The sequence below is a fragment of the Hyla sarda genome, chromosome 9 (genome assembly GCF_029499605.1).
Source record: "Hyla sarda isolate aHylSar1 chromosome 9, aHylSar1.hap1, whole genome shotgun sequence".
NCBI lineage: Eukaryota > Metazoa > Chordata > Amphibia > Anura > Hylidae > Hyla > Hyla sarda.
In genome coordinates, this window is record NC_079197.1 from 6,844,470 (window position 1) to 6,871,507 (window position 27,038).

Genomic DNA, 27,038 nt, shown 5'->3' on the forward strand with positions numbered 1-27,038 from the left:
TCCACTCTTAACCTCAATGAGATTGGTCTCCTCTTTATTTCGGAAAATCTGAACTTTGCTTCCTTAAAATAGGCATTAGGAAAATAATCCAGGAATACTGATTGCTTTAAATCCTTTTTAATTGTGTTTCTCTAGAAAAATCAGAGTATAAGGAATTACTCTTCCGGTTGTAAGATATGGCTCCTATTTCTCTAGCTGTCCTCAGAAATCCATCCCTATTTCCAGAACATAGAATTTTGGCCAACATAGTTCTTGGAGGGTTGCCTGGTGGAGGTTTCCTCCCTGGGACATGATGTGCCCGTAGAAGCCTAAACATGGAAGAAAGTATTTGATTGACAAATCTCTCATCCAGAACCTCCATCAGTATCTTATTCAGAACCTTCATCAGAATCTCATCCAGAACTTCCATCAGAATCTCATCCAGAACCTCCATCAGTATGTCATTTAGAACCTCCATTAGTATCTCTGTTTCAATGTTTTTATTAAGGTTTTCAGTAAAGAATAAAGTATACAATACATGTAATATAGTTAAGGGACTTTATGCCAACAGAAAAGGAATGTAAACTCCCATATGTAAGTTATCAATACAGTAAACATAAGTCCGATAAACTCGGATCGCCAAGTCACAAGCCAGTTGTGGCCTCCAAATAGGGATAATTATAAAGGTTCCTCCGATTGAACAATAGTCACAAGATGAGCTATTTGGAGGAGACCCGACTATCTAAATCAATCAATATATGTCAAGACCGATTAGCCTGGTAACTCCGGCCTCCATTAGTATCTCATCCCACAACCTCCATCAATATCTCATCCAGAACCTCCATCAGTATCTTATCCATAATCTCCATCAGTATCTCATTCAGAGCCTCCATCATTATATCATTATACCATCCAGAATCTCCATCTGTATCTCCTTTAGAACCTTCACCAGTATCTCATCCAGAACTTCCATCAGTATGTTATCCAGAACCTCCATCAGTATCGTATCCAGAATCTTCATCAGTATCTCCTCCAGAACCTCCATCAGTATCCCATTCAGAACCTTCATCAGTATCTCATGCAGAACCCCATCAGTATCTCATCCAGAACACCCCATCAGTATCTCATCCAAAACCTCCATCAGTATCTCATCCAGAACCTCCATCAGTATCTCCTTCAGAACCTCCATCAGTATTTCATCTAGAATCTCCATCAGTATGTCATCCTGGACCACCATCAGTATATCATCCAGAACCTCCATCAGTATCTCATTCAGAACTTCCATCAGTATCTCATGCAGAACCCCATCAGTATCTTATCCAGAACCCCCATCAGTATCTCATCCAAAACCTCCATCAGTATCTCATCCTGGACCACCATCAGTATCTCATTTAGAATCTCCATCAGTATCTCATTCAGAACCTCCATCAGTATCTCATCCAGAACCTCCATCAGTATCTCATCCTTAACTTCCATCAGTATCTCATCCAGAACCTCCATCAGTATCTCATCCTTAACTTCCATCAGTATCTCATCCTGAACCTTCATCAGTATTTCATCCAGAACCTCCATCGGTATCTCATCCAGAACCCCTTTCCCCTTCCTCACATATAATCCTCTTCTAGCCCTAACAATCTGGAACCCGTAGTAGAGTCTTTTGAAATAACAGGTTAGATTCTTTCTGTGTATGCTTTTTGGGGCAGAGCGAGGGGACATTAAATATGATTTATTCTGTGCAGACATTTCACGCTCCCTGGACGATTTTCTGCTCCTTGTTCTCATTGGTTGAGTTTAAGGTGTCACAGGGAGATCTGAAATGATCAGAAAACTGATTTTATGATCAATGATACTGTCTCTTTAAATTACACTCTTGGTGACTTGCTAGTAGCCATTTAGAGTTAGTCATAATGATTCCTGTCTCCTGACACTCCACCACCATTCCTGACTGTAGACATGACACACTTGTCTTTGTACTCCTCACCTGATTGGCACCACACACACTCGACACCATCTGAACCAAATAAGTTTATCTTGATCTCATTGGACCACAGGACATGGTTCCAGTAATCTCCTAAGTGTCACGTCGGGCAGGGATAGAGTGCAGCCCTAAACTTGTCCACTCCCTCTGTCCCTGCCTACTTGTGTACCCATCCTAGGAAGCGGGTCCACAACCACGGTGTCAGTACCTTCCTAAATAAGTGATGGGCAGTCACTGGTCAAAACAATAAACTACAAAATCTGGCAAAGGCTGGGAACAGCTGGAGGCACACAAAACTAACAGAAATAAACCTAAACACACACACAGAATGCAAAGTCAACAAGCCGAGTCAAAGCCAGGAGGGAATGGAGTAAAATAACAGAGAGCCAAAGAGTGGCCAAAAGCCAAGCCAAAAAGTCACAGAACCAGATCAGACAGTATAAGAACAGAGATAGCTAGTTGCAGTTAAAAGAACTTTCACACTTTCACTTCCTTATATATGCCTGTGCTGTCAGCAGGAGGATTCTAATTGGCTCAGCAAGCTGGACCACACCCAGGAGCACAGAGGCGTAGTCCCAGCAACCAAAAACAAACAACAGGGCTAGAAAGCATTAACCCTACGGGTTCTGACAGAACCAGTCATCACACTTAGTCTCCTTGTCTTCAATAAACTTTCTTGTGCTTCATCTTTAGAAGAGGCTTCCATCTGGGACCTAAAGAATGTAGTGTGCGGCAAATGGTCTGAGCACTGACAGGCTGACAACTCTATTTCCCGAAGACAACTTCTTGATATAACGCTGAGCACGTGCACTCAACTTCTTTTGTTGACCATGGTAAAACCTGTTCTGAGTGGAACCTGTCCTGTGAAACCACTTGCCCACCTTGCTGCAGCTCAGTTTCAGTGTCTTGGCAATTTTTTATAGCTTAGGCCAGGAGTTGGCAACCCGAGTTGGCATGTACGCCACTCATGGCACGCGGAATGCATTTGACTGACACGAGAAGGAGTGTGGACTAGGGGGCACAGTTTCAGATGCCACCCCTTTAACCCCTTGGGGACGGAGCCCATTATAACCCTAAGGGCGGGAGCATTTTTTGCAAATCTGGCCTCTATCACTTTATGTATTAATAAGTCTGGGATGCTTTTACTTATAAATTTGAGTCCGAGATTGTTTTTTTGTGACATATTCTACTTTATATTAATGGTAAATTTACGTCAATACTTGCATAATTTCTTGGTGAAAAATTCCCAAATTTCAGGAAAAATTTGAAAATTTTGCATTTTTCTATTTTTGAAGCTCTCTGCTTGTAAGGAAAAGGGACATGTCAAATTAATTACATATTGATTCACAAATACAATATGTCTACTTTATGTTTGCATCATAAAGTTGAGATGTTTTTACTTTTTGAAGACATCAGAGGGCTTCAAAGTGTAGCAGCAATTTTCAAATTTTTCCTGAAAATTTCAAAATCAGAATTTTTCAGGGACCAGTTAAGAAGTGAATTTGAGCGTCTTTATGTTGGAAATCCCCTATAATGGATCCATTATGAAAACTGCACCCCTCAAAGTATTCAAAATGGCATTCAAAAAGTTTGTTAACCCTTTAGATGTTTCACAAGAATAGCAGCAAAATGGAGGAGAAAAATCATAATCTCAATTTTTTACACTAAAATGTTATTGTAGCCCTGTTTTGTTTTTTTTTTTTTCATTTTTACAAGGGGTAAAAGGTAAAAAGGCCCCCCAAATCTTGAAAATCATTTTCTCTCGAGATAAGTAAATACCTCATATGTGTATGTAAAGTGCTCTGTGGGTGCACTAGAGGGCTCAGAAGGGAAGGAGCGACAATGGAATTTTGGGCAGCGAATTTTGCTGAAATGGTTTTTGGGGGGTACGTCCCATTTAGGAAGCCCTTATGATGCCAGAACAGTAAAAAAAACACATGGCATACAATTTTGGAAACGACACCCCTCAAGGAACGTAACAAGGGGTATAGTGAGCCCTAATATCCCACAGGTAATTGACAAACTTTTGTTAAAGTGGGACATGAAAAAATTAGATTTTTAACACTAAAATGCTGGTGTTACCCCAAATTTTTCAAGGAGTAATTGGAGAAAATGCCCCACAAAATTTGTAACCCAATTTCTCTTGAGTAAGGAAATACCTCATATGTGGATGTAAAGTGCTCTGTGGATGCAGTAGAGGGCTCAGAAGGGAAGGAGCGACATTGGGCTTTTGGAGAGCGAATTTTGTTGAAATGGTTTTTGGGTGGCATGTCACATTTAGGAAGCCCCCATCGTGCCAGAACAGTAAGAAAAAACCCACATGGCATACTATTTTGGAAACTACACCCCTCAAGGAACGTAACAAGGGGTACAGTGAGCCTTAACACCCCACATTGTTAAATTTGGCACCGACTACACTAAATATATGTAGAAAGTTCTAGTCAGTTCTGCACAATACAGTTAATACATTACCGTATATACTCGAGTATAAGCCAAGTTTTTCAGCACCCTCCTCGGCTTATATTCGAGTGAACTCTCCGCCCTCAGTGGTCTTCAACCTGCGGACCTCCAGATGTTTCAAAACTACAACTCCCAGCAAGCCCGGGCAGCCATCGGCTGTCCGGGCTTGCTGGGAGTTGTAGTTTTGAAACCTCTGGAGGTCCGCAGGTTGAAGACCACTGCGGCCTTCGACATCATCCAGACCCCCCACCCCCTTTAGTTTTGTACTCACCTCCGCTCGGCGGGACATTAGGGTGCGCTGGTCCGGTGCTGCAGGACTGTCCGGTGGGGAGGTCGTCCGGTGGGATAGTCGTTCCGGGCTGCCATCTTCACTGGGGTGGGGCCTCTTCTCCGCGCTTCGGGCCCGGCCCCGGATTAGTCACGTTGCCTTGACGACGACTCACAGGGACGTTCATTAGCAACGTCCCTCTGCGTCGTCGTCAAGGCAACGCCTCTATTCCGGGCCCGAAGCGCGGAGAAGAGGCCCCCCCAGTGACGATGGACAGCCCGGAACCACTATCCCACCGGACGACCTTCCCACCGGACAGTCCTGCAGCACTGGACCAGCGCACCCTAATGTCCCGCCGAGCGGAGGTGAGTACAAAACTAAAGGGGGTGAGAGGGGGGGCTGGATGATGTCGAAGGCCGCCGTGGTCTTCAACCTGCGGACCTCCAGATGTTTCAAAACTACAACTCCCAGCAAGCCCGGACAGCCGATGGCTTCCCGGGCTTGCTGGGAGTTGTAGTTATGAAACATCTGGAGGTCCGCAAGTTGAAGATCACTGTATCAGACATTGACAAGCGGTGATGATGATGAAGGGGGGGGTGTGGGATGATGACAAGGGGATGATGAAGGGAGTGTTGCATGATGGCAGGGGGATGATGAAGGGGGGTGTGGGATGATGACAAGGGGATGATGAAGGGAGTGTGGGATGATGACAAGGGGATGATGAAGGGGGGTGTGGGATGATGGCAGGGGGATGATGAAGGGGGGTGTGGGATGATGACAAGGGGATGATGAAGGGGGGTGTGGGATGATGACAAGGGGATGATGAAGGGGGGTGTGGGATGATGGCAGGGGGATGATGAAGGGGGGTGTGGGATGATGACAAGGGGATGATGAAGGGAGTGTGGGATGATGACAAGGGGATGATGAAGGGAGTGTGGGATGATGACAAGGGGATGATGAAGGGGGGTGTGGGATGATGACAAGGGGATGATGAAGGGGGGTGTGGGATGATGACAAGGGGATGATGAAGGGAGTGTGGGATGATGACAAGGGGATGATGAAGGGGGGTGTGGGATGATGACAAGGGGATGATGAAGGGGGGTGTGGGATGATGGCAGGGGGATGATGAAGGGGGGTGTGGGATGATGACAAGGGGATGATGAAGGTGGGGTGGGATGATGACAAGAGGATGATGACAGGCGGTGATGATGACGGGGGGATGAGGACAGGGTGATGATGATGAGGGTGTTAATGACGGGGGTCTGGGTGATGACAGGGGGGGGATGATGACAGGGTGATGATAATGATGAGGTTGTTAATGACGGGGGTCTGGATGATGACAGGGGGGGATGATGTATTTCCCACCCTAGGCTTATACTCGAGTCAATAACTTTTCCTGGGATTTTGGGGTGAAATTAGGGGCCTCGGCTTATATTCGGGTCGGCTTATACTCGAGTATATACGGTAACTGTATAAAGAAAACACCATATACATCACAATCAAATAAAAGATCAAATTAAAGGGGTATCCAGAATTGGGGGAGGGGGCTAGGTGTAATGCGGTCATCCAGTGATATCAATGTACAGAAGATTGTATTAATAAGTAATTCTGGAATCTGGAATCTTTAAGCTGCATTTATGATGCAGAATGGGGACATCACGCCATCCACCGCCATCTGTGCTCAGCTTCTTAACCCCTTAATGACCACTGAACAAAAAAACTTGGCACTCAGATACTGCGAATGTGAGATTTATTTCATGTGCAATCCAAAACAAGAGATAACGTTTCGGTCAAACATTGACCTTCATCAGATCTAGAAGATATATAACAAATAACTGATGAGCATATATGTATATACAGAGCGGATGTCATAGTAAAACAGTGTATAAACATTAAAGGGGTACTCCGGTGAAAACCTTTTTTCTTTTAAATCAACTGGTGCCAGAAAGTTAAACACATTTGTAAATTACTTCTATTAAAAAATCTTAATCCTTCATGTACTTATTAGCTGCTGAATACTACAGAGGAAATTATTTTCTTTTTGGATTGCTCTCTGATGACATCACGACCACAGTTCTCTCTGCTGACGGTATTATAATAATAATAACACTTTATTTATTGTTGTCCTTAGTGGGATTTGAACCCAAGTCCCCAGCACTGCAAGGCAGCAGTGCTAACCACTGAGCCACCATGCTGCCCTTAGCATACATCTGCTATGCATGGTTGCTAAAATGGACAGAAATGTCAGCAGAGAGCACTGTGCTTGTGATGTCAGCAGAGAGCTCTGTGTTCCAAAAAGAAAGGAATTTCCTCTGTAGCATTCAGCAAGTAATAAGTACTGGAAGGATTAAGATTTTTTAATAGAAGTAATTTACAAATATGTTTAACTTTCTGCCACCAGTTGATTTAAAAGAAAAAAGGTTTTCACCGGAGTACCCCTTTAAAAATAAAGAAGTCAAGCCGGTGCGTGGGAATATTAGTAGCAAAATCATATGGACCAAGAGATATCTGAAATAGTATAGGAAAAAACTTAGGAACAAAGCAAAAATGCCAAATCCTATGGGTGGTAACAAGTAACAAGTCTGAACACGAGAGGTTAACTGAACTATGAGAATATGTGAAGCATAGACATATCATTACATGTACAGTGGTCCCTCAAGTTACAATATTAATTGGTTCCAGGACGACCATTGTATGTTGAAACCATTGTATGTTGAGACCATAACTCTATGGAAGCTTGGTAATTGGTTCTGTAGCCACCAAAATGTCATCCAAAAATAGGAAAAAGGGAGGATTAAAGAAAAATAAGTAGATAACTAATATAGATAAAGCAAATCCTTACATATAAAAGTAATAAAGATCTGCTGGGAGCTGTAAATCACTGTGTATGTCAGTGTTTCCTAACCAGGGTGCCTCCAGCTGTTGCAAAACTACAACTCTCAGCATGCCCGGACAGCCGTTGGCTGTCCGGGCATGCTGGGAGTTGTAGTTTTGCAACAGCTGGAGGCACCCAGATTGGGAAACAATGGTTTATGTAGAGGATAGGAGCTTCTTCAGGGTCCTATACAGTAAACACAGTGTCCCAAATGGAGCCGCCCTTACCCGGTGTCCAAAGGAGCAGCTAACCCTGGCAAAGGTAAGGAGTAGTACAGAACTTGTAGTTCCTCCCTGTACTGTAGGGGGCGCTACCAGACACCAGTCAGTGCATACACTTCAGTAATACAGGTAAAGAGTACAGAATATGTAATACCTCCCTGTACTGTAGGGGGCGCTACCAGACACCAGTCAGTGTATACACTTCAGTAATACAGGTAAAGAGTACAGAACATGTAATACCTCCCTGTACTGTAGGGGGCGCTACCAGACATCAGTCAGTGCATACACTTCAGTAATACAGGTAAAGAGTACAGAACATGTAATTCCTCCCTGTACTGTAGGGGGCGCTACCAGACACCAGTCAGTGCATACACTTCAGTAATATAGGTAAAGAGTACAGAACATGTAATACCTCCCTGTACTGTAGGGGGCGCTACCAGACACCAGTCAGTGCATACACTTCAGTATTACAGGTAAAGAGTACAGAACATGTAATACCTCCCTGTACTGTAGGGGGCGCTACTAGACACCAGTCAGTGCCTGCACTTCAGTAATACAGGTAAAGAGTACAGAACATGTAATACCTCCCTGTACTGTAGGGGGCGCTACCAGACACCAGTCAGTGCATACGCTTCAGTAATACAGGTAAAGAGTAAAGAACATGTAATACCTCCGTGTACTGTAGGGGGCGCTACCAGACACGAGTCAGTGCATGCACTTCAGTAATAGAGGTAAAAAGTACAGAACATGTAATACCTCCCTGTACTGTAGGGGGCGCTACCAGACACCAGTCAGTGCATGCACTTCAGTAATACAGGTAAAGAGTAGTACAGAACATGTAATACCTCTGTGTACTGTAGGGGACGCTACCAGGCACCAGTCAGTGCATACACTTCAGTAATACAGGTAAAAAGTACAGAACATGTAATACCTCCCTGTACTGTAGGGGGCGCTACCAGACACCAGTCAGTGCATGCACTTCAGTAATACAGGTAAAGAGTAGTACAGAACATGTAATACCTCCCTGTACTGTAGGGGGCGCTACCAGACACCAGCCAGTGCATACACTTCAGTAATACAGGTAAAGAGTACAGAACATGTAATACCTCTGTGTACTGTAGGGGGCGCTACCAGACACCAGTCAGTGCATACACTTCAGGAATACAGGTAAAGAGTACAGAACATGTAATACCTCCCTGTACTGTAGGGGGCGCTACCAGACACCAGTCAGTGCATGCACTTCAGTAATACAGGTAAAGAGTAGTACAGAACATGTAATACCTCCCTGTACTGTAGGGGTCGCTACCAGACACCAGCCAGTGCATACACTTCAGTAATACAGGTAAAGAGTACAGAACATGTAATACCTCCCTTTACTGTAGGGGGCGCTACCAGACACCAGCCAGTGCATACACTTCAGTAATACAGGTAAAGAGTACAGAACATGTAATACCTCCCTGTACTGTAGGGGGCGCTACCAGACACCAGTCAGTGCATACACTTCAGTAATAGAGGTGATTTACTAGTAAAATGTCCATTCTGATTGGTCAGTTCCTCCAGTTGTGTCATATTTCACAGATCTGGACTGTCAATACATTGTATGTTGAGTCTGGTTTCAAGTTAAAATGGTCCAGAAAAAACATTGTATGTTGAAACTGTTGTATGTTGAGGCCATTGTAAGTTGAGGGATCACTGTATATAGATATATACAGAGCTTGAGGCTGACAGACCAATTCTTAAACCATTAGGCACAAAACCGGTAATGGTGCTTGTATATATAATAATGTGACAAGCCCAAGGAATAACAGTGAGGACATATTAATAATAATTGGGCAGCGCATATCTTTGGGTACAGAAGTACAACAGACCAGGGCAGAGAGATATACCGGGGCCGAGAGTGCAGGGAATGAGCAACAAGAACAAAAAGTGTAAAGTCAATGGGACCAAAAATGGGCAAAAAAAACCCCAAGTATAGAATGCCGGGATATGTATGATGTTCCGGGTGTCTTACCAAAGATTGCTGCGGAGTTAGTGTGCGGAAACCGGCCTGAAGCCGTGGAGGCAGCATACAAGATGTGCGACCGCAGTCACTATGGCGGTGTGATGGCGGCAAGGGAGAAGCCGGCATGAAATACGGGACCGCCGGAAGTTACGCCACAGATGCGTGACGTCACTTTTGGTCCAGGTCCGTGAAGAAAGCCCAGGGAGGGAAGTAAAATGGAGGACGAGGTGGACTATAGAGGACTGTTATATAAAACAAATACATAGGAATAAAGACTGTGTAGGATAAGGGACCGTAAATGGGCGAGGTGCACTCCACCGTGGCGTAATGACGTCACATGGAACGCAGCGGCAATGACAGTGCGAATAGTAGGAAACCAAAGAGGAGGAGTAAAAAACTATTAGAGAAGTAGTGTGTATGAAAGAAGAACAAATGGGGAAGCAAGAGATACAGAGAATGAAACATATATTGGGGGAGATAGAAGAAGAAAAGGAAAGAAGGTATCGTGGAAAAGGGGGAGGAGAAGAAAAGGAAAGAAGGTATCGTGGAAAAGGGGGAGGAGAAGAAAAGGAAGAAGGTATCGTGGAAAAGGGGGAGGAGAAGAAAAGGAAAGAAGATATCGTGGAAAAGGGGGAGGAGAAGAAAAGGAAAGAAGGTATCGTGGAAAAAGGGGAGGAGAAGAAAAGGAAGAAGCTATCGTGGAAAAGGGGGAGGAGAAGAAAAGGAAGAAGATATCGTGGAAAAGGGGGAGGAGAAGAAAAGGAAGAAGGTATCGTGGAAAAAGGGGAGGAGAAGAAAAGGAAAGAAGGTATCGTGGAAAAGGGGGAGGAAAAGAAAAGGAAGAAGATATTGTGGAAAAGGGGGAGGAGAAGAAAAGGAAAGAAGGTATCGTGGAAAAGGGGGAGGAGAAGAAAAGGAAAGAAGATATCGTGGAAAAGGGGGAGGAGAAGAAAAGGAAGAAGATATCGTGGAAAAGGGGGAGGAGAAGAAAAGGAAGAAGGTATCGTGGAAAAAGGGGAGGAGAAGAAAAGGAAAGAAGGTATCGTGGAAAAGGGGGAGGAGAAGAAAAGGAAAGAAGATATCGTGGAAAAGGGGGAGGAGAAGAAAAGGAAGAAGGTATCGTGGAAAAAGGGGAGGAGAAGAAAAGGAAAGAAGATATCGTGGAAAAGGGGGAGGAGAAGAAAAGGAAAGAAGATATCGTGGAAAAGGGGGAGGAGAAGAAAAGGAAGAAGGTATCGTGGAAAAAGGGGAGGAGAAGAAAAGGAAAGAAGATATCGTGGAAAAGGGGGAGGAGAAGAAAAGGAAAGAAGATATCGTGGAAAAGGGGGAGGAGAAGAAAAGGAAGAAGGTATCGTGGAAAAAGGGGAGGAGAAGAAAAGGAAAGAAGGTATCGTGGAAAAGGGGGAGGAAAAGAAAAGGAAGAAGATATTGTGGAAAAGGGGGAGGAGAAGAAAAGGAAAGAAGATATTGTGGAAAAGGGGGAGGAGAAGAAAAGGAAAGAAGGTATCGTGGAAAAGGGGAGGAGAAGAAAAGGAAAGAAGATATCGTGGAAAAGGGGAGGAGAAGAAAAGGAAGAAGGTATCGTGGAAAAGGGGGAGGAGAAGAAAAGGAAGAAGGTATCGTGGAAAAGGGGGAGGAGAAGAAAAGGAAGAAGATATCGTGGAAAAAGGGGAGGAGAAGAAAAGGAAGAAGGTATCGTGGAAAAGGGGGAGGAGAAGAAAAGGAAGAAGATATCGTGGAAAAGGGGGAGGAGAAGAAAAGGAAGAAGATATCGTGGAAAAAGGGGAGGAGAAGAAAAGGAAAGAAGGTATCGTGGAAAAGGGGGAGGAAAAGAAAAGGAAGAAGATATTGTGGAAAAGGGGGAGGAGAAGAAAAGGAAAGAAGGTATCGTGGAAAAGGGGGAGGAAAAGAAAAGGAAGAAGATATTGTGGAAAAGGGGGAGGAGAAGAAAAGGAAAGAAGATATTGTGGAAAAGGGGGAGGAGAAGAAAAGGAAAGAAGGTATCGTGGAAAAGGGGAGGAGAAGAAAAGGAAAGAAGATATCGTGGAAAAGGGGAGGAGAAGAAAAGGAAGAAGGTATCGTGGAAAAGGGGGAGGAGAAGAAAAGGAAAGAAGATATCGTGGAAAAGGGGGAGGAGAAGAAAAGGAAAGAAGGTATCGTGGAAAAGGGGAGGAGAAGAAAAGGAAGAAGATATTGTGGAAAAGGGGGAGGAGAAGAAAAGGAAAGAAGGTATCGTGGAAAAGGGGAGGAGAAGAAAAGGAAGAAGATATTGTGGAAAAGGGGGAGGAGAAGAAAAGGAAAGAAGATATCGTGGAAAAGGGGGAGGAGAAGAAAAGGAAAGAAGGTATCGTGGAAAAAGGGGGTGGAGAAGAAAAGGAAGAAGATATTGTGGAAAAGGGGGAGGAGAAGAAAAGGAAAGAAGATATTGTGGAAAAGGGGGAGGAGAAGAAAAGGAAAGAAGGTATCGTGGAAAAGGGGAGGAGAAGAAAAGGAAAGAAGATATCGTGGAAAAGGGTGAGGAGAAGAAAAGGAAAGAAGATATCGTGGAAAAGGGGGAGGAGAAGAAAAGGAAGAAGGTATCGTGGAAAAGGGGGAGGAGAAGAAAAGGAAGAAGGTATCGTGGAAAAGGGGGAGGAGAAGAAAAGGAAAGAAGATATCGTGGAAAAGGGGGAGGAGAAGAAAAGGAAAGAAGGTATCGTGGAAAAGGGGAGGAGAAGAAAAGGAAGAAGATATTGTGGAAAAGGGGGAGGAGAAGAAAAGGAAAGAAGGTATCGTGGAAAAGGGGAGGAGAAGAAAAGGAAGAAGATATTGTGGAAAAGGGGGAGGAGAAGAAAAGGAAAGAAGATATCGTGGAAAAGGGGGAGGAGAAGAAAAGGAAAGAAGGTATCGTGGAAAAAGGGGGAGGAGAAGAAAAGGAAGAAGATATCGTGGAAAAGGGGGAGGAGAAGAAAAGGAAAGAAGATATCGTGGAAAAGGGGGAGGAGAAGAAAAGGAAAGAAGATATCGTGGAAAAGGGGGAGGAAAAGAAAAGGAAAGAAGATATCGTGGAAAAGGGGGAGGAGAAGAAAAGGAAGAAGGTATCGTGGAAAAGGGGAGGAGAAGAAAAGGAAAGAAGGTATCGTGGAAAAGGGGGAGGAGAAGAAAAGGAAAGAAGATATCGTGGAAAAGGGGGAGGAGAAGAAAAGGAAGAAGGTATCGTGGAAAAGGGGGAGGAGAAGAAAAGGAAGAAGGTATCGTGGAAAAGGGGAGGAGAAGAAAAGGAAAGACGGTATCGTGGAAAAGGGGGAGGAGAAGAAAAGGAAAGAAGATATCGTGGAAAAGGGGGAGGAGAAGAAAGGGAAAGAAGGTATCGTGGAAAAGGGGGAGGAGAAGAAAAGGAAAGAAGATATTGTGGAAAAGGGGAGGAGAAGAAAAGGAAGAAGTCATAAAGATACAAAGGAGAAAAAACGGGAAGATCACGTCTGGAGGCAAACGGGGAAATTAGAAAGGTGCGGTATAGTGAGGGGGAGGGGTATAGATAGGTGGAGGTGGGAAAATCAGGTCTAGAATTGACGGATAAAAGGCAAATAACCTGTAGTCTGTAAGGAGTAGCTGGATAAAAGTTAAAGTGGTACTCCGGTGGAAAACTTTTTTTTTTTTTTTTTTTAAGCAACTGGTGCCAGAAAGTTAAACAGATTTGTAAATTACTTCTATATAAAAATCATAATCCTTTCAGTACTTTTTAGCTGCTGAATACTACAGAGGAAATTCTTTTCTTTTTGGAACACAGAGCTCTCTGCTGACATCACGAGCACAGTGCTCTCTGCTGACATCTCTGTCCATTTTAGGAACTGTCCAGAGCAGCATATGTTTTCTATGGGGATTTTCTCCTACTCTGGGCAGTTCCTAAAATGGACAGAGATGTCAGCAGAGAGCCCTGTGCTCGTGATGTCAGCAGAGAGCTCTGTGTTCCAAAAAGAAAATAATTTTCTCTGTAGTATTCAGCAGCTAATAAGTACTGGAAGGATTAAGATTTTTTAAGAGGAGTAATATACAAATCTAAGAAAGAGAAATCTGGATGCGTAGCTCTACAACATAAAATGTACGAGGTTAAAGGGGTTATCCAAGGAAAAACCTTTTTTTTACATATCAACTGGGTACAGAAATTTAAACAGATTTGTAAAATACTTCCATTAAAAAATCTTAATCCTTTCAGTACTTATGAGCTTCTGAAGTTTAGGTTGTTCTTTTCTGTCTAAGTGCCCTCTGATGACACGTGTCTCTGGAACCGCCCAGTTTAGAAGAGGTTTGCTATGGGGATTTGCTTCTAAACTGGGCGTTTCCCGAGACACGTGTCATCAGAGATTACTTAGACAGAAAAGAACAACCCTAACTTCAGAAGCTCATAAGTACTGAAAGGATTAAGATTTTTTTAATAGAAGTAATTTACAAATCTGCTTAACTTTCTGGAGCCAGTTGATATATATAAAAAAAGTTTTTTCCTGGATAACCCCTTTAACATTGTAAACCGTATGTCAAACGCATCATCCGGTTTAGTCCGTTTTGCGTCTTATACGGTTTTGTCCATTTTTTTTTCCCGTACCCAAAACCATAGTCTACCACATTTTTTGCTCCAGGTGAAGAACCGTATTAAACCCTATGCGTTTTTATTATTATTTTTTTTTTTAACTAGGGAGTCAATGGGAACCGTACAGAACTGTATGTGCTTTCGGTTCCATCCGCTTTGCACCGTACAGTTTTTGACTTTGCACAGTTTTTTTTATTTTTTTTATTGGAATTTCAATCAAACAAGTGTTAAAAAAAATTTAAAAAAGGAGTGAAAAGTTTAAAACATATACTTTTTTTCTGTAACAAAATTGATGCAACCGGACATTATTTTTCAAACCCTATACAGGTTGAAATTTGAACATGCGTTTTGATACAGTTTAGTCCGGTTTTGAGGAATCAGTTTTTCATCAAAAACCTGATACGGGAAACTGTATTGCAAAAACGTGGTGTGAATGCAGCCTAGTAAAAACCACTGTCACATTCCTTATATGTCTCCTCCATTCATGATCTGCAACTAACAACGTGACTGTGTGAACAGGCCCTAAGGCAGTGTTCCCCAACCAGGGTGACTCCAGGTGTTGCAAAACTACAACTCCCAGCATGCCCGGACAGCCTTCGGCTGTCCGGGCATGCTGGGAGTTGTAGTTTTGCAACATCTGGAGGCACTCTGTTTGGGAAACACTGCCCTAAGGGCTCCGAAAGTAATGTGACCTCTGTTTGCTGGGAACATTTTTCTTTACAATTAGAGGTTGATGATTACACTTCTCGCAGCTGAGGATTTGTTTCAATTGCACCAAATGTAAATAACTCCAGAAAGTAAATCATATAAAAGTGCGCGCAGCAGGTAATAAGGCATCACAGGACAAAGGAGGAGCTCAGCCCCTGGGAAGAGGATCAGGATGACTTGGCAGCATTTTGGTCTTTACCTCCCAGAGCAACAGAAGATCTTCAGGACGTCTCCGCACCCGAATCTGGAATAAACCATCAGGATGTGTTCCCAAAACTGGATGTGTGAGTGATATCTATATACTATATACTGATAATAGTCCGCTATATAATATACTATATACAGATAATAGTCCTCTATATATTATACTATATACAGATAATAGTCCTCTATATAATATACTATATACAGATAATAGTCCTTTATATAATATGCTATATACAGATAATAGTCCTCTATATAATATACTATATACAGATAATAGTCCGCTATATAATATACTATATACTGATAATAGTCCTCTATATAATATACTATATACAGATAATAGTCCTCTATATAATATACTATATACTGATAATAGTCCGCTATATAATATACTATATACTGATAATAGTCCTCTATATAATATACTATATACTGATAATAGTCCTCTATATAATATACTATATACAGATAATAGTCCTCTATATAATATACTATATACTGATAATAGTCCTTTATATAATATACTATATGCAGATAATAGTCCTCTATATAATATACTATATACTGATAATAGTCCGCTATATAATATACTATATACTGATAATAGTCCTCTATATAATATACTATATACAGATAATAGTCCTCTATATAATATACTATATACAGATAATAGTCCTCTATATAATATACTATATACTGATAATAGTCCTCTATATAATATACTATATACAGATAATAGTCCTCTATATATTATACTATATACAGATAATAGTCCTCTATATAATATACTATATGCAGATAATAGTCCTCTATATAATATACTATATACAGATAATAGTCCTCTATATAATATACTATATACTGATAATAGTCCGCTATATAATATACTATATACAGATAATAGTCCGCTATATAATATACTATATACAGATAATAGTCCTCTATATAATATACTATATACAGATAATAGTCCTTTATATCATATACTATATACAGATAATAGTCCTCTATATAATATACTATATACAGATAATAGTCCTCTATATAATATACTATATACAGATAATAGTCCGCTATATAATATACTATATACAGATAATAGTCCGCTATATATTATACTATATACAGATAATAGTCCGCTATATATTATACTATATACAGATAATAGTCCTCTATATATTATACTATATACAGATAATAGTCCGCTATATATTATACTATATACAGATAATAGTCCTCTATATATTATACTATATACAGATAATAGTCCGCTATATAATATACTATATACAGATAATAGTCCGCTATATAATATACTATATACAGATAATAGTCCTCTATATAATATACTATATACAGATAATAGTCCTTTATATCATATACTATATACAGATAATAGTCCTCTATATAATATACTATATACTGATAATAGTCCTCTATATAATATACTATATACAGATAATAGTCCTCTATATAATATACTATATACAGATAATAGTCCTCTATATATTATACTATATACAGATAATAGTCCTCTATATATTATACTATATACAGATAATAGTCCTCTATATATTATACTATATAGAGATAATAGTCCTCTATATATTATACTATATACAGATAATAGTCCTCTATATAATATACTATATACAGATAATAGTCCTCTATATATTATACTATATACAGATAATAGTCCTCTATATATTATACTATATACAGATAATAGTCCGCTATATAATATACTATATACAGATAATAGTCCTCTATATAATATACTATATACAGATAATAGTCCTCTATATAATATACTATATACAGATAATAGTCCGCTATATAATATACTATATACAGATAATAGTCCGCTATATAATATACTATATACAGATAATAGTCCGCTATATAATATACTATATACAGATAATAGTCCTCTATATAATATACTATATACAGATAATAGTCCTCTATATAATATACTATATACAGATAATAGTCCTCTATATAATATACTATATACAGATAATAGTCCTCTATATAATATACTATATACAGATAATAGTCCTCTATATAATATACTATATACAGATAATAGTCCGCTATATAATATACTATATACAGATAATAGTCCGCTATATAATATACTATATACAGATAATAGTCCTCTATATAATATACTATATACAGATAATAGTCCTCTATATAATATACTATATACAGATAATAGTCCTCTATATAATATACTATATACAGATAATAGTCCGCTACATAATATACTATATACAGATAATAGTCCTCTATATAATATACTATATACAGATAATAGTCCTCTATATATTATAAGGACAGGACATGTGATAATAGTCCTCTATATATTATACTATATACAGATAATAGTCCTCTATATATTATACTATATACAGATAATAGTCCGCTATATATTATACTATATACAGATAATAGTCCTCTATATATTATACTATATACAGATAATAGTCCGCTATATAATATACTATATACTGATAATAGTCCTCTATATAATATACTATATACAGATAATAGTCCGCTATATAATATACTATATACTGATAATAGTCTGCTATATAATATACTATATACAGATAATAGTCCGCTATATAATATACTATATACAGATAATAGTCCGCTATATAATATACTATATACTGATAATAGTCCTCTATATAATATACTATATACAGATAATAGTCCGCTATATATTATACTATATACAGATAATAGTCCTCTATATATTATACTATATACAGATAATAGTCCTCTATATATTATACTATATACAGATAATAGTCCGCTATATAATATAAGGACAGGACATGTGATAATAGTCTGATATATATTATACTATATACAGATAATAGTCCTCTATATATTATAAGGACAGGACATGTGATAATAGTCCGCTATATAATATACTATATACAGATAATAGTCCGCTATATAATATACTATATACAGATAATAGTCCTCTATATAATATACTATATACAGATAATAGTCCTCTATGTAATATACTATATACAGATAATAGTCCTCTATATAATATACTATATACTGATAATAGTCCTCTATATAATATACTATATACAGATAATAGTCCTCTATGTAATATACTATATACAGATAATAGTCCTCTATATAATATACTATATACAGATAATAGTCCGCTATATATTATACTATATACGGATAATAGTCCTCTATATATTATACTATATACAGATAATAGTCCTCTATATATTATAAGGACAGGACATGTGATAATAGTCCGCTATATAATATACTATATACAGATAATAGTCCGCTATATAATATACTATATACAGATAATAGTCCTCTATATAATATACTATATACAGATAATAGTCCTCTATGTAATATACTATATACAGATAATAGTCCTCTATATAATATACTATATACTGATAATAGTCCTCTATATAATATACTATATACAGATAATAGTCCTCTATGTAATATACTATATACAGATAATAGTCCTCTATATAATATACTATATACAGATAATAGTCCGCTATATATTATACTATATACAGATAATAGTCCTCTATATATTATAAGGACAGGACATGTGATACATGTGTGCGCTGGGCACGTCTGCTATCGGTGACTCCATCTACATTGCCGATCTTGTCCTGGAGGTTGGGTGGGGTAGTCTCCCTCTAAGTGTCTTATAATGTCCCTGCATGTCAGGGAAGGGGGTGGGGGCGTGAGTGTACATGTCTATGTTTCCCAACCAGGATGCCTCCAGCTGTTGCAAAACTACAACTCCCAGCATGCAAGGACAGCCTTTGGCTGTCCGGGCATGCTGGGAGTTGTAGTATTGCAACAACTGGAGGCAGACTGTTTAAGAAAACACTGCCTATAGGGACTAAAAAAAAATTAAAAAGAAAAAAAGGTAATAAATGGGACTAAGCCCCTCCCATAATAAAAGTTTAAATCACCCCCTTTTCCCCTATTTTTAAATAAAATAATTTAAACAGAAATAAAAAAACATATGGGGTGTGGCCGTGTGCATGAATGTCCAAACTATTAAAATATAACATTAATAATAACCACACGGTCAATGGCGTAAACGTAAAAAAAAAAAAGTTTTGGTCACTTCATTTAAGAAAAAAATAAAAATAAAAAGCGATCAAATTGTCCCATCTAAAACAAAATTGGTAACGATAAAAAGTACGAATCACGTCACAAAAAAAAGGATGAAGCTATAGGGGTCAGAAGAGGACAATTTAACGCCTTCAGGACATAGGGCGTACAGGTACACGCTGACTTCCTGGTAGTTAAGGACACAGGGCGTACCTGCTGAAGTAATGTGACAATGCCCGTGTTGGCTGGATTCACACTGGCGATCTATTCAGATTCCAATCATACGGGTCTACAAGAACATACGAGTGTCATGCCAACACAAAGTAGACAGATTGTGAATCATTATAGAAATTATTTGGTATGTCTACTTTCCTTATAAGCTGAGAGGTTCAAAGTAAAAAAAAAAGCTAAATTAATCAAATTTGGGGATTTTTCACCAACAAAGGATGCAAGTAACACCCAAAATTTACCACTGTTAAAGTAGAATATGTCACAAAAAAAACAATCTCGGAATCAGAATGAAAAGTAAAAGCATCCCAGAGTTACTAATGCTTAAACTGACAGTGGTCAAAAAATGCTCTGGTCCTTAAAATGAAAATGGGCTTGGTCCTTTTTTGTTTTTTTCAGTTTATATGAACCTATATAAACTGGGTATCATTGCAATCGTATGGACCTGCAGAATATAGATAAGGTGTCGTTTTCACAGGAAGGTGCACAGTGTAGAATAACCCCCCTCCCCCCCCAAAAAAAGGAATGTTTTTTATTTATTTATTTATCTATTTTTTTATTTCACAATTCCCCCCCCCAAAAAAAGATATTATATATACATATATATATATATATATGTATATATATGTGTGTGTATATATATTATCTGTATATGTATACAGTGACCCCCCCGACCTACGATGGCCCCGACATACGATCATTTCAGCATACGATCACTCTCAGAGGCCATCGCATGGTGAAGGCAGCATCAACATACGATGCTTTTGTATGTCACGGCCATCGCATAAACGGCTATCCAGCAGCGCTGACTGCTTCAGCTGCCCCCGAATAGACGTTTACGGTGCCCCGTGTGCTCCGGTGATGGTCTCCTACCTGTCCTCGGGGCTCCGGCGCGTCCTCTTCGGGATCCCCTGCATCGTTGGCGCTCTCCATCATCGTCATCACGTCGCCATGCACGCCGTCCAATAGGAGCGGCGTGCGTAGTGACGTGATGGCGGCGACATGAGAGTGACGATCCCGGAGAAGCAGAGACATCCGGAGCGTCGGGGACACCACGGGGACGCGGCGACATCGATGGGGAGCCACATCCAGGGCAGCGGTGACGAGCGGTGACGGTCCGGAGCAGCGGGGACAGGTGAGTACAACTTCCTATTCTTTACATTGCACGGTTCCCTCAACATACGATGGTTTCAGCAAACGAGGGTTCATTTGGAACGGATTACCATCGTATGTTGAGGGATCACTGTATGTGTAGAAACTGCTTTGTTTTTGGGGTGCCTTACTAATTAATTGAGGACAACTGGATCTTTATTGGGGTTTATTACAAGCTATACCTATAAATACAAAGGGGGATCCTAACTAATTGAGGGATAGGGGTGCAAGGAAGAGGAGAAGGTGATAGGAAGGGGGCAGAGTGTCCCCTCTTTCTCGCTCTCTCATCGTCCTATAAGTAACATGTATAGCAGTCATCCACACACATAACCCTTACATTGCCCATCCCAAGACATCTCCATGGCAAATCAGAACAGTTCCTTAACAAACAAGGTTGTTGATGTCGTCCTGTAGGTGGTTTATTTGCATTTCAATTGGGGATTTTCCTAGTCCCTTATGACGGAAAATATAGATTTTATTAAAGACAGGAGGCGAACATTTTGCATATTCTTCTTTTGCTACTCAGGTGTTAGCAGCAAGGTATAATCACAAGGTACATAGAAAAAAACGTTACATATGCAAATAAGGTGTGTCAGGTAACCAATCAGGTGCTAGCATAGGTGATAAGAGACAAGGTAACGTACAATACTTCCTCTTCTTTGATGTCACAGTATAACGATATAGTATAGCATAAACCTAAAACATAACAGAAAAAAACACTAAAGTCCAACTTGTTGGTGAACAAGAAAATATATATGGATGGAGTAAAGTCCACACAAAAAAATTTTGTCCTTGAGGTCGGAAACCACGTGGAAGAAAGTTCCTTTGAACGATGAACTGGAGCAACTTTATGAACTGGAAACAAGTCCTAGAAGATGTAGGTAGCCGAGTGTTCTGTTGACTCGAAGATAGTTGTCAAACCAAAAGTTACACTGAAAGAACAAAGATAATATAATAATAATAAAGGGAAGGGATAAAGGGAGGGAAAATGTTCGCCTCCTGTCTTTAATAAAATCTATATTTTCCGTCATAAGGGACTAGGAAAATCCCCAATTTTATTACAAGACTGGAGGCTCCATTTTGCAAGTTTAAAACTATAGAAAGGAAACTTGAATAAAAATATGACAGGATATATACAAGTTTAAACAATTGCCATAGAAACATGCGAGTCTGGTCTGAAATAAAAGGTTTTAAAAGTTGATTCGGAACTCCAATTGGCGGCTTTAAGAATATCCGATAGGGATACCCCTGATTGTTTCAGCTTAGTGGACATGGCTCCTCTGGAGGAGTGGGCTTTAAAAATACCTGCCAATTGCTAGTGTTGAGCGGCATAGGCCATATTCGAATTCGCGAATATTCGCGAATATCTGGACGAATATTCGTCATATATTCGCGAATATTCGCATATTCGTTACATTCTCGTTTTATTTTCGCATATGCGCAAATTCGCGTATACCAAAATTAGCATGTGGAAATTAGCATGCAAAAATTTGCATATGTGAACATTCGCATATGCGAAAATTAGCATATGCTAATATTCGCATATGCGAATTTTCGCACGCCGGTCTCGCACAGTAGTATTACAGCCTTCTTTACACCACACAAGCTGGAAGCAGAGAGGGATGATCACTGTGATGTTTACTGTGAAGAAAAAAAAACAAAAAACGAATATTCGTAATTACGAATATATAGCGCTATATTCGCGAAATTCGCGAATTCGCGAATATGCGATATTCGCGAATAATATTCGAATTGCGAATATTCGCGAGCAACACTACCAATTGCATAATCTGCTTCATCCATCTGGCCAAAGAAGGGGATGAAACAGGACGGTAAGGTTTACAGAAGGAAATGAGTAATTGAGTGTCAGAAGGGTTACGGAAAGATTGTGTTCTTTGTTCGTAAGCCTGGAGGCATGAAACTACACAGAGATGTGTCTGTTGAGGGAAAGATGGATAGAATACTGAATGAAGAGAAGTTTTAGTACGTCTGTATATAGAAAAACGAACACCATCAGGTAAGAATTGTCTGTGAGATATATCTAAGGCTCTGACATCCGAAATTCGTTTAAGGGATATCAAGCAAAGGAGAGCCGTTAATTTAAAAGATAGTACTTTTAATGTAAGGGAATGGTTATCACCTAAGGAATTCAAATATTGCAAGAGAATATTCACATCCCAGGTAGACTGGTATCTGGGTAATGGTGGACGTCTGAATTTTATGCCTTTTAGTAATTTACAAATTAAGGGATGTTTACCCACAGAGATATAATTAATAGGAGCGTGGTAGAAGGAAATGGCTGATCTATAGACGTTTATGGTACGGTAAGCTTTTCCCGCATCAAAAGATGAAGATAAAAAATTTATAATATGATTTAAAGGTGCATGTACGGGATCCAAACCCCGTTGCATGCACCAACCAGACCAAATTTTCCAGGCTGATCTGTAAGCAGATCTGGTACCTGGAGCCCAGGCGTCTGAGAGGATTTCTCTAGATGAGTTAGAAAGGCCGAAACCCGGGTCTGGTGACCCGAAACACACCAGGCTATCAACAGAAGATTGTTGGATGTTATGAGAGGATGAGGGTTCCCTAGAGAATCCCGAAGTAGGAAAGGATGAGAAGGAAGTAGGCGAGGGAAATCGATAAGCATTTCCAGAATATGAGGGAACCAAGATTGTGTTGGCCACCAAAGAATGATGAGAGTTACTGTTGATTTCTGAGATTTTATGAGAAGGAGAACTCTCGGAATCAGGATAAAGGGAGGAAATGCATAAAGGTTCTCCAAGGGCCAATGTTGGAGGAGGGCATCTATGCCCTCTGCCTCCGGATCGGGACGCCAGCTGTAAAAGCGATGAATCTGTCGATTCAATCGGGATGCAAAGAGGTCTAGGAAGAAAGGACCCCACAAGGAATTGATGCGATTGAATATCTGAGGATCCAATTGCCAATCGCTGAAATCCGTAAGGAAACGGGAGTTCCAGTCCGCGATGATGTTGGAAAGACTTGGTAAGTATTCTGCCTTGATGGTGATGTTCCTGTGAAGACAGTAGTGCCAAAGATCTTTGGCGATGTTGGCCAGAAGAAAAGATTTCGTACCACCAAGTTTGTTGATATACTGTACTGCGGAGATATTGTCCATCCGTAAGAGGATGCAACAATCTGATCTGTTCTTCGCAAAGCTCTTGAGAGCGAAGAACCCTGCCAGTAATTCCAAACAGTTGATGTGGAATAGAGATTCTTCTGGAGACCATTTTCCTCCTGTTGAAGAGGATCCGCATCGGGCCCCCCAAACTGAACGACTGGCATCTGATTCTATAATCAGATCTGGAACAGAATTGAAGATAGTCTTTCCATTCCAAACTTGAAGATGTTTTAGCCACCAAAGAAGTTCTTCCTTGGTATCTGGGGTTAGAGCTATTTCGTCTGAATATCCTAAGCCGTTTCGAAGATGATGCGCTTTTAGACGTTGGAGAGCTCGGTAATGAAGCAGGGCTGGGAAAATTGCTTGGATCGAAGCAGAAAGAAGACCCACTACCCGGGCTATGGAACAAAGAGAGACTGTTTGTTTGTTTAGGATAGAATAAATTTCCCTCCGAATGGTCTTCATCCTCCTGGGAGGGAGGCTGAGTAGGGCAGATTGGGTGTTTATTAGGAACCCCAAAAATTCTACCTCCTTGGAGGGAACAAGGATGGATTTTTCCGTGTTGATAATAAAGCCCAGATTGGAGAGAAGAGATAGAGTCCATTGAATGTGGAGTCGAATTAGAGATAAAGATTGGGCCATAAGAAGGATGTCGTCCAGATATATAATCAGACGGACTCCACGTGCTCTGAGAACTGCCACGACTGGTTTGAGTAGCTTTGTAAAGCACCATGTGGCCGAGGATAGGCCGAATGGTAGGCAGGTGAACTGCCATCTTTGATCCTTCCATAAAAATTGGAGGTATGGTTGAGATTTGTGATGTATTGGAACTGTGAGGTATGCATCCTTGAGATCTATTTTCGCTAGCCAGTCGTCTGGTAATAGCAGATCTCTCAAAAGGTGGATGCCCTCCATCTTGAAATGTTGATAGATCACATAACTGTTTAAATTTTTTAGATTTATGACAGGTCTGTATCCCCCGTCCTTCTTTTTCACTAGAAAAAGGTTGCTCAGGAAACCCTGAGAATGTAAGGGTACCTGAATGATTGCATTTTTGGAAATTAACTCCTTGATTTCTGTCTCTATAAGGGATTTGTTCTCCTCTGAGAAATGAATTGGTTGTGGAATTGAACATTGAATTGGAGTTTGGACAAATTCTATCTGATAACCTAGGATTGAGTTTAGGACCCAAGGGTCGGATGTTACCATGGCCCAAGTATGGGAAAAATATGCAATCCTTCCTCCTAATGGAAGTGGGGAAGAAAACATTGGATAAGGACTTACCGTTGTTGGGTCTGGATCTGGGGTATCCGCGGTGACCTCTGGCTCTCCATGGTCTGCCAACGGCTGTCCGGGCATGCTGGGTGTTGTAGTTTTGCAACATCTGGAGCTCCGCAGGTTGTATGTAGACCACTGTTAGAGGAAGTTGTACTCACCTGTCCCAGCCACTCCAGACTGTCACCGCTGCCCTGGATGTCGCCGTCCATCGCTGTCGCCGCGTCCCCGAGGTGTCCCCGACCCTCCGGTAAGGTCTCTTCTTCCCCCGGCATCCTCGCTCTCCGTCGCCGCCATCACATCGCTACGCACGCCGCTCCTATTGGATGACGGGACGGTGTGCGCAGCGACGTGATGATGACGATGGAGAGCGCCGACGATGCAGGGGATCCCGAAGAAGACGCGCTGGAGCCCCGAGGACAGGTAAGTGATCGTCAGCGGACCACACGGGGCACCGTAAACGGCTATCCGGTGGCAGCTGAAGCAGTCTGCGCTGCCGGATAGCCGTTTATGCGATGGCCCCGACATACAAAAGCATCGTATGTTGATGCTGCCTTCACCATGTGATGGACTCTTAGAGGCCATCACACGTTGAAATTATCGTATGTCGGGGCCATCGTAGGTCGAGGGGGGGGGGTCACTGTATTTTCCTTTTTCTTTCGTTTCACCATAGATTTTGGGGTAAAATGAGTGATCACCTTAAAATTGTTCTTTCTAATGATATAAATAATTTTACCACAAAATCTATGATGAAACTGAAAGAAAAAAACATTTGGGGGCAAAATTAGAAAAAAACAAACTGCCATTTTGTGAATTTTGGGGGCTTCCATTTCTATGCAGTGCACTTTTCGGTAAACATTACACATTGGCTGTTATTTACTAAAAGTGTTGTGTAGGTTTCTTTGTGGATTTTAATTCCCTACAATTTATTTTCCATGGTATTTACTAAGGTTTCCCTACATTTTCCACTTTCCCTACATTTTGCTTTTTTTTACACCTGCTCTGATCTGTCTGGTTTTCCTCAGCTCAAATCCACCACATTATCTGTGGAAACCTTAGTAAATATGATGTTTTTTTTGCGAAAATGTCGGGAACACGCCCCTTTTTGGAGACCGCTCCCCCTTTCCCTGGCAGCCACGCCTCCTTTTTGGGTTTTCTTAGCAAAATGGAGAGTTAGTCAGTTTTTTTCAATTCTGGCGTGAAATCTGACGCAGACAGAATTTCTGGCGCAATGCGACAGAATCTGGCGCACAACCCGACAAAACATGTTTGGTTTACAATAGTAAATGAGGGCCAATATCTTTATTCTGTAGGTCCATACTATAACAACGATACCCAACTTATTTAGGTTTTGTTTTATTGTACTACTTTTAAAAAAATATAACTTTTTGTACAAAAATGAGTATGAATAAAATTAGATTTTTTTCTGATCCCTATAACTTTTAGATTTTTCCATATAAAGGGATGTGAGGGTCATTTTTTTGCACCATGATCTGTATTTTTTTTTTTTTTATCTGTACCATTTTTGTTTTCATGGAACTTTTTTTTATCACTTTTTATACACTTTTTTCAGGTATATCAAGTGACCAAATATCAACAATTCTGTTTTTTTTTTTTTTTATTCTTTTACATATACATTATTGACTGTGCAGATTAATTAACAATATATTTTAATAGTTTGGACATTTTTGCACATGGGGATACAAACTAGATTTTTTTTTCTTACATTATTTTATTAAAAAAGGAGGTTGATTTAAACTTTTCTTAGTAAAGGGGCTTACCCACATTTATGAACTTTTTACATTTTATTCACAATTTTTTGTCCCCATAGGA

General features: G+C 40.3%; 1 protein-coding gene across 1 annotated transcript in view; it reads left to right on the plus strand.

The window, feature by feature from the left end:
• Nucleotides 1-15,295: 15,295 nt before the first annotated feature.
• LOC130291093 (histo-blood group ABO system transferase-like) overlaps nt 15,296-27,038 on the plus strand; it is a 78,343-nt gene continuing 66,600 nt past the window's right edge. Inside the window, exon 1 of the mRNA XM_056539490.1 lies at nt 15,296-15,342. Within this exon, the coding sequence (XP_056395465.1) occupies nt 15,321-15,342 (22 nt within the window). The 5' untranslated portion in view covers nt 15,296-15,320. The remainder of the gene's footprint in view (nt 15,343-27,038) is intronic.